This window comes from Anastrepha ludens, chromosome 2 (genome assembly GCF_028408465.1).
Source record: "Anastrepha ludens isolate Willacy chromosome 2, idAnaLude1.1, whole genome shotgun sequence".
NCBI lineage: Eukaryota > Metazoa > Arthropoda > Insecta > Diptera > Tephritidae > Anastrepha > Anastrepha ludens.
Window position 1 is genome coordinate 182,766,348 of NC_071498.1, and position 18,404 is coordinate 182,784,751.

Below are 18,404 nucleotides of genomic sequence, written 5' to 3' on the forward strand. Positions count from 1 at the left end.
CTTGCCCTAGAAATATTTATTAAATGTGCTTTGTATGTAGGTCGGTACCAGAATTCGAGATGAAAACAGAAAACGTAGCGACTTTCATCTAGACAAAAGCCGATTTAAAAAGTTTTTTTTACTAGGAAAAACAGAGTTTAGAAGAACAAGAAAATGGCAAAGGAACTGCTTAGTCTCTCAAGGGACAATATCTCGAAGGTCGTGGCTTGTTTAACCAGTCATGGCTATTCGGCAGGCATTCCTCAAGACTAGGAGCTTTCTCCCATGAATATTGCAGAAGTTGTAGAGATGAGGAAGAAACAGTTGAGCACTTCCTTTGCAATAGTCCAACCCTAGCTAAAATCAGAGCAGGTTGTCTAGGTAAATACTTTTTTACTTCTCTGAGCTGTCTGGCGTGGGGTTGGGATCAATTCTACGCCTCATAAGAACCACAAAATGGTTCCACGAAGGAAGTTAAATGGAGTTCCCGTGCAGCATAGAGGTATCACCACGGTCCACAGTGCGGCCGATTCCCGAAAAGCTGGCCAAAACTCAAAAAATTAAGTAATTGATTCAAAATTTCTTACTCGGGGGTTGTCGGGGTCACTGATTACGAATTTGATCTTAAAATTTTGAAAATCCACCCCCTCACGTGAAATAGCGTATATTCAAGAACATAATCAAGATGCATGTAAATTTATATGTTTTCGGGGTCGCTGATTAGCAAGTGGTAGCAGCTGAATCTTGTTTTATTCAGTAACCATTACTTTTTTGAGTAACCTTTAATAGGTTTCAAAGCAGCATATGACGGCGTTGTATTACTATACAGTTTGAAAACTCAAATTTTATAAAAAAAATTGCAAAAAATTTATCTACGTATTGCTGCAGCTAAAAATTTTGTGTCGAGGTATTTATATGTACTAAAGATTTCTCGTATTTTACTAACCTTCCGAAGATGATTCCATTTGGTTTTGTTCAATTTACTCCATTACAAAATCTTTCAAATGTGTACAACTTTCACTATTCATCGACAGTAATACGATGCTCAAACGAAGGCCACGTTGCGACTGAAAATACAGAGGATACTTAGGGTACAGGACGTTGCTATGAACGGTTTTCACTACTCAAGGCATTACTGTAGCCAACCCAAAGACAAAAAAACTCTATCTAGAAACTTTTTTTTCGACTTTTGGCCAGCTTTTTGGGAATCGGCCGCACTGTGCGGTCCTGTATGGTCTAAGTAAGTTGGTCCTAACCTATGGTTGCTGTTATTCTTGTTGTTGTAGCAGCATAAAAATCATACTCACGGGTAATGCTGCGAAGTGACAGTCCTTGGCCGGATATAAATTCGGGTGTTCCGGCAACACAGAACCGACTCGCGTGGGAACGATAAAAAATAAATATTATGATATTGAGTATTGCGGGTTACAATAGGCATTTGACAGTAGTTTATTGAATCTTAAACTAGGAAAAATGGAGGTTAAGAGAACTGACACTAAAGGTGCCCTCAAAGTTAGTAAATTTTTTAAAAACCTCGATCAGAGAGAGCACTGATTTTTTGTACCATGAAACAGAATTTGGAAGCGAAACAGAAAGAAAGTCCCTAAACAAATAAATGAGTAGTGCTTTACGACATTGTTTTTCAAAACACAGAAGACTTAAGACACAAACTTTGTACAACAGCCAACAGCCTCTCAGCTGGAATCTTGAGCAATCTCTCGTTTCAAATAGAGAAGTAAATATTAAGCATGTTGTTGCTATTAGTTTCCATTTTTACGTTTCACCAGCGTTAATATTTATTTCAATCGAGAGAAAGTAGCAACAAAACAAGGAGTACATAAAATTATACACGAATGCAATGCGCGCTCGATGCAGAGCCGTACATTAATAACCGCCTGCCTGTATAAAACATATATTAAAGTGTGAGTGTGGCTAGGTTAAAGAAAGAGTAGCAACAACTCCCGACAGCAAACCAAAACGACGATCAGTTCAAGATAGCTGATACAACAACTTCGAACAGTCTCAAGTCAATCGTTCAAGGCGAAGGTTGTGCGCGAGCGAGTTTGATAAAATATAAATAAACAGTTTTTAAAGCAAAATTTTAGTTTTATAAAAAGGTAGGTGCCAGTACAGCGAATATTATTTTAAGGTGTAGGGAATGTATTATTTTACCTATGATTTGAGTTTTTGTAAAAAATGCACAGAATGCTGAAAAAAAGCTGATTGGGCAAGAAAAAGTGGTTGGCTGGTTGGTTGGTTGGTTGGCAAGTTAGTGAGTGTGTGTGTAAAGTTTAAGTTTTCAGTGCCCAAGAGACGAAAATAGCGTTCAATAAACATTCAAGCGCACATACTGTCCTATGGAATTTGTGTAGTGTCGATATGAAGGGTCTGTTGCAATTCTTTTTTACAGAAATTGAAAAATTTGTTGTGGCTTGCAATAAGAATTGAGCAGCAATAGCGATTTCCCAACAGCACACGGGCATAACAATGGAAGAAATATCTACGCGTATGCACAAACATATTTTACGAAAGTAGCTCTTAACTTCTGCTTATTAAAATTAGGGCCTTAGTAGCAAAAAATTGTCGAGCTTGAGCTGACATAAAAACGTATGGAGGTTTGTTAACACTTCGTGCTTGTAAGTATACTTCCGTTTATAGAGCGCACATGCATATAAGAATGTAGCGGCAGCATTTTAACAAAGGCATTGATTTTCTCGTTTTGATGACGTGGTAGAAAGAAGAAGGTGCACAAAAGTGAACGATAATAGAGTTCTTTTGGGCCGCACTTAAATTCTTTGCTCATAAAAGTTAATGCTTCTGCTGAAAGTACAACGCGTTCTCTTCTCTTCGAAAGCGTCTTTAAATCTGATTAATGTGAGATTTAACTTATTTATTTTGTTTCGCTATTTCACCTGCAGCGGTTGGATAATATCGGCCATTGCGTTGTATAAAAAGGTGAAAGTGCTGTTGCGTACGCTCTTTGTATACAGTTTTTTTGTTTTTAGTTGCTTTTGCTCAATGATCATTAATTTAAATTTAAAGTTAAATACGCCGACTAACTTAGAAAAACTAAATTATTGTCATTTACTAAAATTATTAACTTTCACCTTACACAGACTTTGGACTTAAAAATAATAATAATATGAATGTAAAAGCAGCAAGATTTATGGATATATGTATGTATGTGTGTATCATACGCGCATGTAATTTATGCATATTTTAAAGATTTTGTTTTCAAATCTGATTAAGCAGCAATTAACTGCAAAGCTGACCATAATTAAATAGTATTCTCTGAAGTGGCGGCCTGGTACTCAAAACGTGAGAACCAATAAAACGACTAGGAATTGTTTAGAAGATTTGATTCTTATTCTGGCTAATATGATTCTTTTTGAGAGGTGTTGCAACATAGAAATAAAAAAATGTTTATTTATAACTTTGTTCTGTATATTTGATATAATATTTTCATATGAAAATTAATAGAAAAAAGTAAAATAATAAAATTATAATGACCTATGTGCGCTATTTTGAACGCAAAGATTTAAGGGGTAACACCACTGTACACGCGTAAAATGAACACGATTTTTAAAGAATTTTTTTGTATAGAAGGAAAGGGAAAACAATCACTCTGATTTGGGAAGTTATTACTTATATACTAAAATACAAAACTACAAAGTTTGATCGAAAAATTTTACAAAATGGCGGCATTGGAAACATTTTTGTAATGTGGTTTCTCTTGAAGGAGCTCCGCGGCACGCAGCACAGAGGGTGCCAATTTTAATCTGGAACAAAGAAACATTTTTTTTCTTAATCTAGATAAGAATAGCTAGAGAAACACGTAGGGGATTTAAAAAATATTTATTTTTCTGGAATTAGCAAGCATTTGAAGGAAAAAACTCTATTTTGGACTAAAAAAACGGCACTTAAATAATTATAACAATCGTTTAAATTAATCTATCGAAAATCCCCTACGCTCTTCTTTTAAGAAGGTTATTATACAGACGTAGTGAAAAACCTGATTAAAAATATTTAAAATGGTTTGAGTTATGCTGCGTGCCAATTTCAGAAAACGTGTTTTGAGAAAAACGCGTTTAAAGTTTGGAAATTTGGAGAAGTCGTTAGGTAGCAGTCACTAATGCTTGGTTAAAAGCTTAAAATATTTATGAAATAAACTTCGGTAACGTATAAAACATTTTGTTCTGTATTTTAAAAGGTTCAAAGAATTTTTTAAGCTTATAAAAAAAAAATCAATTTTTTGAAATTTCTACAGTGGTGTTACCCCTTAAGTATAAAATTATGAAAAATACGAAATTATCTAAAAATGTACGAGGGCTTGAACAGTCCGTGCAAAGTCAGAGAGATGGTATTACTAGTGCTTATCGAGGCTATGTTTAATTATTAGCGTCTCTTGAAAGAACACACACCAAGTTTCAGCCAGGTCGGTATATTTCTTGGTGCTTGGCGTTCATCTGAATCGAGGAAGGTGAGTGATTTTCATTTCCATTATGACCAGCTCACGACTCAGCAGTTGTGGACGCAAAATTAATGGAAATAGGGTTTCACATATTCAATACTCGCCAGACTTGGCTACCTCAGATCTCTTGGACTACTATTTGTTCGCTAATTTGAATAAATGGCTGTCGGGAAAAAGATTTTATTCAAAAGATGAGGCGAATGGATATTTTTCAGACTTGGACAAATCCTATTATTCGGAAGGGGTTAATGCAAAATAATGGATTTCTTCTACACAAATCCATTAGAACAGCGTTGAACGAAGTGTATAAGCCTCAAAGGAGACTATGTCGAAAATAAAAAAAGGATTACTCTAAGTAACTAAGTAGTTTTTATTTTGCTCATGCCATTCAAACGACCTGCGTATTAAACACTTAGGAGTCGCTGGTTATACAAATTACCAAATTTATTTAAAAAATGTTCTTCAATTTGCTTCTCAATGGCAATTTTGTGCCCACAGCATTTTTGATATCTGCGTATGAATGTGTGTACATATTTGCATAAAGTTAAATATTATTTTCTGTTGGATACAAATCTCAACCGGTTCCGCTCATAAACTGTAGATTATAGTGAAGTCTCGGAAAGCGTAAACTGTGCGCTTTCCGTCGAAATAGAATAGATAATAGAGAAAAATAGAGTTAATATATAATATAAAGAAATAATTGAAATAAAAATATAAATATTGAAGGCCGCCGTAGTCGAATGGGTTTGTAGGTGACTACCACTCGGTAGGGTCCGGTCGTCCTTCGACATGCAGTGTATTTCTACCAAGGCGAATCTATAAAGGCCGTGGCACTAGAGCAAAAATAACATTTACATGTATTCTGTTTTTGCAATTTTGTGTACTGAATGTCAAAATTTCTATGGAAATGTAAACAAACAAACGAAGCAACAAAGCAAAGAAGTTCGCTACTTTGACAATGACAACGCAAAATCAGCTGTTGTAGTGTAATATTGGTATCAAACGAAAGATGAGTGAGAAAGCTTTATTCCAGACCCATTTTTGAACAGGTTTGCCACCTGTTTAAAAATAAAGTAAAATAAAAATTAAATACACAAATGAAATACGTTACAATACAGACATATTTATGAGTAGATTTGTCACTTCCTATAATTTTTAAAATGTTTAATGGATTTTTTAATAAAAAAAAAACACCTCTGTTAGTACACAAGTTAAAAAAGACGGAGGCAGAAATATTTATGAGTAGGGTTGCCACCGAAAATAATTTTTAATTCAAATTTTTCGTTATTTCATTAAAATAAATAAATAGGCACGCACTACAAAATGGGTACCAAGTGAAATTATTACAAAACCCTATAGTTTAGGTAGCTTTTACCTATTTTCAATGCAAACACAGAAGTTAATTAAAGCATATCAACCTAGGAACAAGTGGAAAATATGTACTTATATACGAGTATACATATATAAAATGAATTAAGTGAAGCATATCTCAAAAACGTAAAATATTTCACTTATTGAAGGCGGAAATTAAATTATAGAAATGGACATGTTTTCATGATTATTGTCGATTTGGTTTTTCTCACAGAATGTATACATCCATTGTACATACATATGTATGTATCAAATAATCGCACTCAAATAAAAAAAAACTCATGGATTTATTTTATTAAAATAAATAAATAAATAATTGGCGCGTGCACTTCGGCTTGTGTTTGGCCGAGCTACTCCTCCTATTTGGGGGTATTGTGGATTTATTTTATTATTTGTGTGGAAGACAATATTCTCTTGAAATTGCAATGCCAAGCAGCTTAAAATTATAAGTTAATGAAATAAATTCAACAGCATTCATTTGCAGTGCCCTGACCTACAAACACACAACTGTATTGCTTCAAAAGCAAACACTCGCATAAGATATTGTACTTCGCTTGCTGATAAAACTCAAGACAGTTTAATTAAAGACTCGAGGTGTTCCACTAACATAGAGACGATTTATTAATTCATATGTTAAATATTTTTTCTGACTCTTTTTAACTTTTCCTCTGCTCCGTTCATTTCATTAGCTTCAACTTTGAACAAAGTTCATTTTTTAAGATCTTTCGTGAAAATAAAGTGGCATACAATGAAATGTACAAACAGCATCCAGCGCTTTACTGCATATTTAAGAAAATGGATTTCGTATTAATTTACGACAAATGTAAGTGTTTATTGAATATGTTAAATAATTCAATTGCATATGAAATGGTTGCACATTTAGCTAAGCTCAGTCTTATTTGCAGTAATCATAATTTTTGTTTCGGTATGAAAAAAGTATAAATATGCAGTTTAATTATCTCTAAACTTTTTTGTCGCGTGATTTATAAATGTATTTTGCCAATACAGTACAAAAGATAGAATTCATTTCAGTAAATTTCTATATAATAATGCAAAATAAAGCAATACAAATATATTTCTCTAAATTGCATTGTAGAGTAAAATTGAGCAAGTGATTCTCCAGAGGTGCTTCGAAAAAAATTAATTTTTGTATGTACGTAACTCGCAACATAATCATTAGAAGCCAAAAAATTAAAATGCATTTATTAAATAAAGCAGATGGTTCTGGAGGTATCTCTGAGAGAATTTATAATTTTTAAATTTTTCATAGACTTGGAAGGCTAATAATTATTAAAAAAAAGGTCACATGAATACCTGGTGGATTATGCACAGAAGTACTGGCTTTTGGTCTATCGGAGAACAAGCAGCCAAAATGGGTATCTCTCACAATACATACCTACTGTCACAGTTGTAAACAACCGGAGAAAAAGGAAACAGTCTTCCATTTCCTCTGTGAATGCCCTGCCCTATGGAAGGTCAGAATGTTAACCCTGGGCCAACCGCAGTTCGAGAGTCTCGAACAACTATCTGGCTTAGACGTCAACAACCTAATAAGGTTCTTAAAGCGCACAGAGTGGATATAGTCATGCTGTGAATAACCGTTAAACAAGTTTGGTAACGTGGATGTGGCAACAAAATGGTGCGGAAGCGCTAGTTGGATTCTGGAAGAATCACCACTTTAACCAATCAACCAACTGTGCAAAGATTCTCATCTGGTTTAGTAGAGATTGTTAGGCGCATAGACTTCAAATAACAAGTTTCAGAAGATCGCCTCAAAGTCAAGGAAGCATAGAAATCTGACCTGACGCAATACTCATAACTACGTAAATTTGGTTCCGATCGACTTGAAATTTAAATATTCTTGCATTCATTAAAAAAAAACATAATAATTAAAAATAAGTGTAAATACCTTTCCCATCGACCCTTAGCAGAATTTATAGATTTGCCTGACCGTGTGCGAGTCTACTAGTCGATTGCGCAGCTTATTGCGAAAAATAATGCTTTGGGTTTTTAAGCTGAGTTTTGGGTAAAATGCTTTAATCTAAACGCATTTAGCCACTGATTCAGCCGAAAACATTGACTCCTGGCTAGTTTAATACACTTTTCCAGTACATACCACAAATCTTAAAGAATATAAAAACAAATGTTCCCAAAGTCTTAGGTGTCCGCTTAAGAGAGACAACACTGTATTGCCATTGTTTTCATGTTATTTTTGTACGAGGCTATTAAATTCAACAAAAAAAAAAAGCCAAAAATTTTTGCATTTTGCGTATTTGTCGCATATTTAGTCAAACGTGTTTTTATTGTCTTCTTCTTTGTTTATAAATTTATCATTTCTCTATTTGATATGTTACATAATAATCAACTGATTTTCTCACATAACAACTTACGCGCCTCCATACATATCTATTATTTTAGATGGGTTTGTTGAGTGTGTTACCGAGCGCTGACTATCTGCGTGACATTCTGCTCTTGGCCCTGTTTTCGGCCATCATTGCCACTCTGCTGAGCATTCGTTTCTATTTGCGCATTACAGCCGGCAGATGCTTCACTGAGGTAACAGCTAAAATATTATTTCTCACCTCTCGGCCCAACCCTTTCCATATAAACATACATACATACATATGTAGATAAGCATTTATGCATACATTATTCAACACACTAATCTCTACCACAAATGTCCATCCGCTAACCTGTCTTAGTTCGCTCCACGCTTCCATAATTATATAATATTTCAGTGCACTTCTGACACGACAACTTATTTGAGTATTTGCCTTTAGTTGTGCTTATTTTTAGATAAATAATTTCTGATCATTCACAAAAAAATTTATATATTAATTGAAATTTCATTGAATTGCCGTGAATGATTAATATTTTAAGCATCAGAAAATTAGTGCTGGCGAGGTAGAAAGGGCAAATTCGATGTAAGTGGCTTTGTCACAAGTCCAGAGATATACTTATATATATATATGCACATATGTATGTGTGTTTTAATAATTACATGTAAACAAGTGTGGCCTTTTTAATTATTTGCTTACAATTACCTAAACGCGAGTTGTAAAGACTGTGATTACTGCGTACTTGCCGTTGAGCCCCAGGTCATTTTATGAAGTTATGAGCTTTTGTTTGCATTAAAAAAATACCGGTAAGACACGCGTGGAACTCAATATCTGACTAAACATATAACCTAATAACCCGTGCACACTTGCACGAGCACCTAGGCAAGTTCAAGCCGCCGGCTGGGATAACCAGTTCTGCACGCGACAAAAATTTTTAATATACCTTTTTATTAATCGTAAAAGAGACGCAAAATGCATGCTGTCGTTTAGTGTAAGTCCCCAAATTCTTACATTATACCTTACATAAAAGCTTACATAAAATTATACTATATAGTATGTGTACATTAGGATGTCCCGAAATATTTTTTTTTAGTTTTTCTAAACGCAAGACCTCTTAAAATTTGTGTAATTAATTGTAGATTCCAAAAAGAATTTTTAAATAAAAATGAAATTATATCTTCAGGTCTCTACCGATCTTCAAACTTTAGAATATTTTACCTTTTTTTGTAATTTTTCGCATTTTTTAATTTCGCTGAACTGAATTGAATATACAAAAATATTAACTTTTTTATTACATTCAAGTATAATGTAAACATAATATTTTAATTCGCATGCATTGACAAGTTCCCAATCACTAAATCTTTGCTAGGTTTCAACCTGCAAATACCCTCAATTTTCAACATAATTCGAAGTGTTTCTTACCTTAACTAGGGAGTGTTTTCTTCAAAGCCACTCAGTTTCTTGTGTCGTTAAAGTGCAGTTGCGATTGTTTTATTTTTAAAAGTGGATTAAATAATGAGTTTGAGGCGTAGTGAAACTACTTGTGCTATATTGGGACCTTACGAAGAACTTGGCGATCGACAGCTACCAACCATAAAGGACGTCATTAAATATATTTTATTCGTAAAACACGATCTAAAATTGAAGTACAATGGAAAAGATCCATCAAATTCAAATACATTTGCGATTGTTTCTGAAAAAATATGCGATATTTGGACCAAAGCTTCGATTCCAATCGTAACAAAAGAACGAATTATTCAATTACAAAAACAACATTTCGAAAAATATCTCCATTTAAAAAGATACCCCAAAAACAAAAGAAGTGATAGCTATGAAAATAAACTGAAATGTTTTTCAGTGTTATCAGAAAAACTCTTCGACGTTGCTGCTTGTAAATGCACTTCTTTCAAATTTTGTTCATGTTTAAAACCTAAAAAAGTTCCCATCAATGAAAGAAATTTTATGTTGGATCAGAGAAATTACAGGAAAATGGCTATTGGCGGAATTGATAAGAAGGAAACGACTAGATTAATGAAACGACAGCAGAGACAAATAGAAGAATCAACAAGGGCAACAAAAAAGTTCTGTTCTACTCAAGAAACCTATTCGGACTCAGCCTGTTATGAAGATGCGATGAGTGAATCTTGTCTGGAAATAAATCCGATATTAGAGGGATCATCGACCAGCATGCCCTCAGTAGAGGCGCCATCAACTTCAACGGCAAATCGAAACACACTGCCGTTGCCTACCGTGGCTAAAGTCTGTGACAGATACGGCTTATCGTTGCGATCTGATGCGGCTGTAACTTCGGCGGTTTTGGCAGACGTTGGCTTGGTTTCTACCAAAGAGTTAACTCTGGTTATTGATAAAAACAAGATCCACAGAGCGGTATCTAAAGCCCGGACCGAAGCCTCAAAAGATATTGGAAGCACCGTTATAAAAAGCATTTACTTTGATGGACGTAAGGACAAGACTCTGATAAATGAGAAAATAGGGAATCGCTACCGTCGCAAAGAAGTTTTAGAAGAACACGTCTCAGTTTTGGCTGAACCTGGATCAATTTATTTAGGTCACACAACGCCGAATCGTGGGACTGGGAAGGAAATTCAGATTTCGATCACAACTTTATTAGAAGGACAACGTTGGAAGTTAATTAGATGACCTGATTTGCGTGGGATGTGACGGAACTGCAACTAATACCGGTTGGAAGGGTGGCGTGATTCAAAATTTAGAGCAATATTTAAAACGGCCACTCCAATGGTGTGTTTGTTTACTTCATGCTAACGAATTACCGCTTCGTCATCTATTTTCTACTTTAGATGGTCCCACTTCTGGGCCTAAAGAATATTCTGGACCTATCGGAAAACAATTAGTTGGCTGTGAAACTAAAACCCCCGTGTCTTTCTGTGCGGTGGCTGGTAATTTGCCTGACTTGCCGAGAAATGTGATCGATGATCTTAGTACAGATCAAAAATACCTTTATCAGATGAGTAATGCTGTATCAACTGGTTTATGTGCTCCTGAGCTGGCAAACCGTCAACCTGGAAAAATGGCGCACTCGAGATGGCTTACTACTGCTAATCGTATACTCAGACTTTATATAAGTACTCTTCATCCAACAGAAAATTTGAAACTGCTTGTCAATTATGTTGTTAAAGCATACGCCCCGATGTGGTTCCTTATCAAGCAACAAAGTTCTTTTAAGGATGGCGCGAAGCATACTTACCAATTGACTCAGTACTCTCGATTTCTGCCAGAAAATTTGAAATCTGTTGTGCATCCTGTTATCGAAAGAAACGCCTTTTATGCGCACCCAGAAAACCTACTTGTCAGTATGTTATTTGATGAGAGGGATCACATTCGGGAGCTGGCATTACAGAAAATAATAACAGCTAGAGAAAATGAATCTTCAACAAAACTCAGAATATTCAGGCCACCAAAACTTAACTTCTCGGCCCGAGATTACACTGAAATGATTCTATGGGACGAATGCCTAACTACAACACCCCCTGTTCTTCGTCACATTTCAGACGAGGAGCTAAAAAACATGGCAAAAGATAAGGTCTTGGAAATCGATGACTTTCCTTGTCATACACAATCAGTGGAAAGGTGTGTAAAACTGGTAACAGAGGCCTCACAACGTGTAACTGCCGCAAGCTCTAGAGATGGTTTCATTAGAACCAGGCTACAATCTCGGGCAGAAATGCCAAATTTTGGGCACAAAAATCTTTTTAAATATTAAGATTCTTTTATTAATTGACCGCTTTACTTCGTTTATTTTATTTTATTGTTCTGTAGTTCACTAATTTGCATAATAAACCAGCTTATGAATTTAACTTTTGTTTTATTTTCGGCATATGGTTCATTCTTGTAAAAATGTAAGATTTAATAAACTTTAACGTTCTGTAGAGCCCTCAAGATAATATGTAATTCAAATTTTCTTATGATATTCGTAATCTGTGTAAAATTACGCAAATTTTGACAACTCTTGCGTTTGGATATCTTGAAAAATAAAAAATTTCATACATTGACGGGACACCCTAGTGTACATGGGTGTGCTTGTGTGTTTATACTTACCTGATTGCCCCACCTGACGTCAGGGAAGTTTTTGTAACTACATTAAGTCATATTTGTTCTCGCAAAATATATTAGTACAAATAGAGCCGTATACTATTTAATTCATTACTGTATATAATTGTCACTGAGATATTGAAAACTTGCTGAGTTTACTTTAATATGTCGCGCAATTAAAAATTACTATTAAATAACAATAAGATTAATAATTGCATATGCGCTTAAAAGTGTAATAAAAAACAAAATAACGATGCCAATGATTCAGAGAGTTTTGCAATGGCTTACTGTGGCGCTTAACCTTAAGCAAACAATATACCAACTTGATCAAAAAGTTCCCATATATTTAGAAAATTCAAAATACAAGTTTATTCCACAAAAAGTATTCCTTCCTCTCCATCAACTACAGCGCACTTAAGCTAGCGTTTGATCCAGCTCTCGAAACATTTCTGGCACTCTATTTTCAATTTAACCGTCAGAGCCATCTCCGATTTTTGAATTGGAACTTCTTAGGCGTCGATAGACGAGCGAGAATGGAGAGTAAAATTTCAAGGCCATGCAACGTTGTGGGCGTTTTCGTTCCGCGAGAGAGAAAAAGGAGAGAGAGAGCTATCTACACCTTATACATAAAGATATATGTATCTTTGATACACTTTAGGCTATTTTTCCTGAGTTTTTCGTTGTGGTTGCTAATTTCTACTGAGAAATAGCACTTCCTACTTTTTGACACTTTTTTGTTGGTGCAAACTTGTAGGAAATATATTTTTGGTGCCTACTTTTTGGCGTTATATTTCCTTGGTGTCTACTGCTTAGAGCGTTTTTTGGTCCCAATTTTTTTGGCGTTTTTTTTAGACCTACTTTTTGGCGCTTATTTCCGTTTCCTGGTTAGTGCTTGTGCGTACTATAAAGTGCTATCCATTCCCGCCTCGGATTTATTAATATTACCTTGGGGTAATGTGTGCCGTTGCTGCGGTCCTGGAACCGCTGCGTTTGTGCGGGTGATAAACGCTCGGAGTAGTGCGCGTTGTTGCCACCTTTTGTGTCCGGCGTTTACCTACACCGGTCGACCCTTCTCCGTTTTTTGTAAATTTTGTCTATTTGTATTCTCTGCAAATATTGTGAATTTATTTAGATATATGTATATTCTTTCTCTCTCTCTCTCTCTCTCATTCTCTCCTTCTTTTTCTGCCTTGAAAGTTTCACTCCTGTTATGTGTACTACGCTGCACGCAATTTTTTTCATTACTTCCTTTCGGCGTATAAAATATTAAACTACGTTCCTCGCAGTGGTTTTTTGACTTCATCAAATAGAAAAAAGGAGGGAGCCATATCAGATGAATTCGATGGCGGATGGTATTCGTTTCGTTCTTGGTAAAAAATTCACGGATAATGATGGCACTATGCGAAGGTGCGTTATCATGGTGCAAAACCTGCGAGTGGTTTTCCCACAAATGTTTTCTTTTTTGGCGTATTGCTTCGTGCGAACGTCTCATAACGTCCAAACAATAGTCTTTATTACCTGACTGACCTTTTGGTGAAAATTCATGGTGTACAATAACGTTTTTGACTGTAAACGACGTGTTTTTGGTCTTGGTTCAATCGGAGCTTTCCATTTACTCGCCTGATGTCTGCGTGTGGGTTGCATGTCGTACTCACAAACCCACGACTCGTCTCCAGTAATGATGTGTTTGATAAATGTTGAATTGGACTCATCCTTGGAAATCATATTTTTGCCGATATCAACGCAGTCCTTTTTTTCTTGGGACTAACTTTGCAGCAAGTCTTTAGCTACAATGTCCTGAATAGATCAACAAACAATGTTCAAGTCAGCTCTCTAATGTTTAATTTGCTGTTATTGATAAACTTTTCTTTCACTGTTTTCTCTAGGGTATCATAACCGAATCAGTTTCCCAACATTTCTAAGGTTTTCGCTCCACTGAATCCACTTTTAACGTAAAATTTAGTACAAACTCGTTTTTGATTAGATTTACTCAAGACGGCGTAATATTTACAAAAGGCAAGCAATGGCGATACAATTTTGGTAGGAATGTTAATCACAGATGTGGCAGCCTAACAAAAGAAACAGAACTCAAATCAGTTGACTTATGGCGCCACCTGGCTTGTTCCCGGAACTCTTTGATCAAGGTGGTGTATTTTTATTTTGAAGTGGTAGCTGAGAATTTTTTATTCCGTCTCCGTTTGTGACGAAAAATTCAATTTTTGAGTTATTTGACTGATTTTGACTTTATATTTCAATACCCTCCGAAGATGATGTATTAAGTAATCAGACACATAAATAAATTCATTGGCGCAATTTGTAACGAAATTTGTGTCGTGCCTTATGCCCATTAGTTGTGAGGTGTTTAAGTGCTAAGGCTACCCTGTCGGCCTGAAAATTAGACGATTACAAGTATTTTTTCTGACGAAACTTGCCATTTATTCAAGCCATAGGTTATTTTTCCAATGATTGAACTTAAGAATATTATTCCATATTTAAATTCTAGATTAAAAAAATTAACAATAAAATTACAGTAGATATTAAAATGCAGTGGTTGTAAGAAAGTTGAAGTTGGGGATGGTATTACATGAAATATTAAAAAATAGTACAATAGTATGTAGTAGCAGAAGTAGGAATTGATTGGAGTTAAAGAATGTGAAATTATGTGGGTACATTTAGCAATATTCGGCAAAGTAAGGAAACTGATGGAGAACTCTTACACATTTATTACTTTTAGTAAAGGGGTTTCCAATAAGAGGTGTTATTTTTATATTCAAAGAAAAATGCTATTTTTTTATATAAATAATCTGATGTTTATTTCACTACAAGAGGAAGGTATGCCGTTAATAGAGAAAAATAACATCAGACAAATGACCACCACGATCTCGCTTACAGGGCAATATCCTTTTCATGAAATTTCCATAACCGAATTGCAAAGTGGCTGCCCTATGTCCTCGAAAGCCTCACGAATTCCATCTTTGAGGTCTTGAATCGACCCTGGGCTGCTGGCGTAGACCTCCTCTTTCAAGTGGCCCCAAAGAAAAAAGTCCCAAAGTGTTAAATCACAAGATCTCCGTGGCCAATTGTGATCACCTCTTCGAGAGATAACACGGTCCGGAAACTTTTCCCGTAAAAGATCAATGGTTTCGTTGCTTGTGTGGCACGTAGCGCCGCCTTGTTGAAAATAAACGTTGTCCAGATCAATACTATCCAATTCCGGCCATAAAAAATAGTTAATCATCTCACGATAGCGCAATCCATTCACCAATAATACCTGTTATTGGAAAACAAGTCATTAACTTTAAAACCCATATAGACATTATAAAAAAGGAGATAATTTGAATATTGGAGTGGGTGTGATAGGCATCGGAATTTTTATAGGAATCAAGTAACCAAGGGGCATTTCGCAAATGAGAGGAAATCCAAAGGTATATCGAGGTTACAGTGTAATGTTCTTGGACATGTGTAGGTACATCATGCACAGGTAGTTCCAGTATATGTTCAATGAATTATGGACTATAAGAAAATAATACAAACTCTAAGATCGAATCTCTAAGTTTCAGGTTTGGAGCTCTTAGCTTTCTACTCTCTTACTCTTTATGGTATACTATATATCATTTTATAAGGCGCGATTACTGTTTGTAGTTCTTTGGACAGAAACTGTACTCTTCACAACTAAACCCATTAGTTGCAATTGTGATATGTAATTTGTGGGCGCATGTGGATGCATTGTTCTGTTAGCTCTGCGCCACCTATCCTTGACTGTGTTGTTACTTACTCTCTTCCCTCATTCCATATATGTATCAAGTACTAGGCAACTAGAGAATACTAGAGAGTACTTTAAGTCCCCGTAGAGTGTATTTTGTTATTAATCCTCCACTTTAAGTTTAATGTCCAGTTATTTATATTTTTCTTCAGAATTTGTTGAAATATTTAATTGCATTTTTTCAATTGTTGCAGACGAAAATGGAAGGAAAAACCGTCATTATCACAGGCGCCAACAGTGGCATTGGCAAAGAAACCGCACGCGATCTGGCTAAGCGCGGAGCTCGCATCATTATGGCTTGCCGAAATCTGGAGACGGCTAACGCTGTTAAAGGTAGTAGAGTAATTGAATGTACAAAACTGTGTATAAGTTTTGAAATCAAATACATTTCGATATCTCTTTCCAGAGGAAATCACCAAAGAGACTGGCAACAACAAATTGATTGTTAAGAAATTGGACTTGGGCTCACAGAAATCGGTACGTGAATTTGCCTCCGATATCGTGAAGAATGAACAGAAAATCGATGTATTAATTCATAACGCCGGTATGGCGCTGGCATTCCGCGGACAAACCAGCGAAGATGGCATTGAGCTGACCATGGCTACCAATCATTATGGTCCATTCTTACTTACCCATTTGCTAATCGATGTTCTGAAGAGGAGTGCACCATCGCGTATAGTTATTGTTGCTTCCGAATTATATCGCTTTGCTTCGGTTAATTTGGATAAACTCAATCCGATCGGTTCATTCCCGGCTGCCTATTTGTACTACGTGTCGAAATTCGCCAACATCTACTTTGCACGCGAATTGGCCAAACGCTTGGAGGGCAGCGGTGTGACGGTGAACTTTTTGCATCCCGGAATGATTGATTCGGGCATCTGGCGGAATGTACCTTTCCCGCTCAATTTGCCTATGATGGCTATAACGAAGGGATTTTTCAAGACACCCAAGGCAGGTGCACAAACAACAATTTACCTGGCTACCTCAGACGAAGTGGCTAATGTGTCGGGCAAGTACTTTATGGATTGCAAAGAGTCTACTCTAAGTGCAGCGGCTATGGATGAGGAAAAGGGTAGGAAATTGTGGGAAGAGTCGCTGAAGATTGCCAAGTTGACTCCACAAGATCCAAAGATCTAAATAAGCCAAAAGGCACTGAATAATTTGGCTAACATATATATATTATATTTTTTGCAATCCTTAGTGAAATAATATACATTTCTATAAGATACAAATATGTACTCATAATTTAAGCTTCATAGTGTGCAATACGCAATATTGATGGAATAATGAAACACAAGTGAAATGCGCCAATTCCCTTGGCTTCGTGTTTTCTTTTAACATTTGTTTGCATGTGTATACATTTGTGTGTGTAAGTATATAAGCAACTGAAAAGCTCTGACTGTTCTTTGCAATTTGTGCGTTAACATTTCGCTGTTAGCTTTGTGAGTTAGTTTGGACAGAGAATGTTAATGTAGCAAAATAATGTTACGAATGAAAGCTAGGAATAGTGCTGCCAGCGCCACTTAATATGGTTGCTTTTGAAAATATTTTCATTCGAGAAATATGTGAGAGCTGGAAATGTTGGTAAGTTGGAATTTTCGTTTTTGCCTTACTTATTAAACGCATACAATTATAATATATAATGGTAACGATATGAAGAAGCTACAAATACAAAGTGGTTTTAATCAAAATTAAACTTATAAAAGTTATCTTAGCTTATCAAATGAAAGGAAATTAATTTTTAGTTATCAGGATCTCGAATGTAATTCATCATATTTTTACACAATAACTCCGCCATTCTTAGAGCTTTTTACCATAAAGTTATTTGGTGAATTTACCAACTACCGCACAACTACCGCTAAAAAGCGCTAAAGGTTTGTAGGGCGAATGCTAGTTTTATCTTTTGGTCCTTATCCAATTTTTTTTATTCAGAAAAAACCATAAAATCTAAGGCGCTTCAAGGTTTTTAATTTTGTTTAGAAAGCGTTTTGATTGGATAACTGCTTTCATGTTTGCTCAGACAGAACTTCCTTCTGCGAATAACGTAGGATTTATACCGGAGATCTTCATGGACCACTTGATGGATAAGAGCCTCAGAAACCTCAAATGTGAATAAATTTTGCAGATCGGACAGTGTCAGGGCGTTCCTCGTATTTTTTGCGAACCGTATGAACGGGTTCTCTTAAGAAAATTATAGATTTCTTAATCGATGTAAATTGATCAAAGGCCGACGATAACTGCATGTCTCTTCATTTTTAAGTAATATGAAGCGTAAGGTTGCAGTCCTTAATGTCTTATCTGAAAAGAAGCAAAGACAAATAATGGTTGCGGAAAGATAAAGCCACATATATATGTAGGGCCTCAATATACCGTGTTTGCATCCTGTACATGCATAGGTTTGTTAATCCTT

The 18,404-nt window shown here is 35.6% G+C and overlaps 1 protein-coding gene across 2 annotated transcripts; it reads left to right on the top strand.

Moving 5' to 3' along the window:
- Window positions 1–1,987: 1,987 nt before the first annotated feature.
- Window positions 1,988–17,309, top strand: LOC128856052 (retinol dehydrogenase 14). Of its 2 annotated transcripts, XM_054091409.1 has the most exons (4): window positions 1,989–2,096; window positions 8,240–8,377; window positions 16,189–16,327; window positions 16,401–17,309. In XM_054091409.1, the coding sequence occupies exons 2-4, from the start codon at window positions 8,240–8,242 to the stop codon at window positions 17,129–17,131; spliced, it is 1,008 nt and encodes a 335-aa protein (XP_053947384.1). In that variant the 5' UTR covers window positions 1,989–2,096; the 3' UTR covers window positions 17,132–17,309. The 2 variants fall into 2 exon arrangements, with proteins under 2 accessions (XP_053947385.1, XP_053947384.1); XM_054091410.1 differs by lacking the exon at window positions 8,240–8,377 and having other exon boundaries at window positions 1,988–2,096.
- The last annotated feature ends 1,095 nt before the right edge of the window (window positions 17,310–18,404 follow it).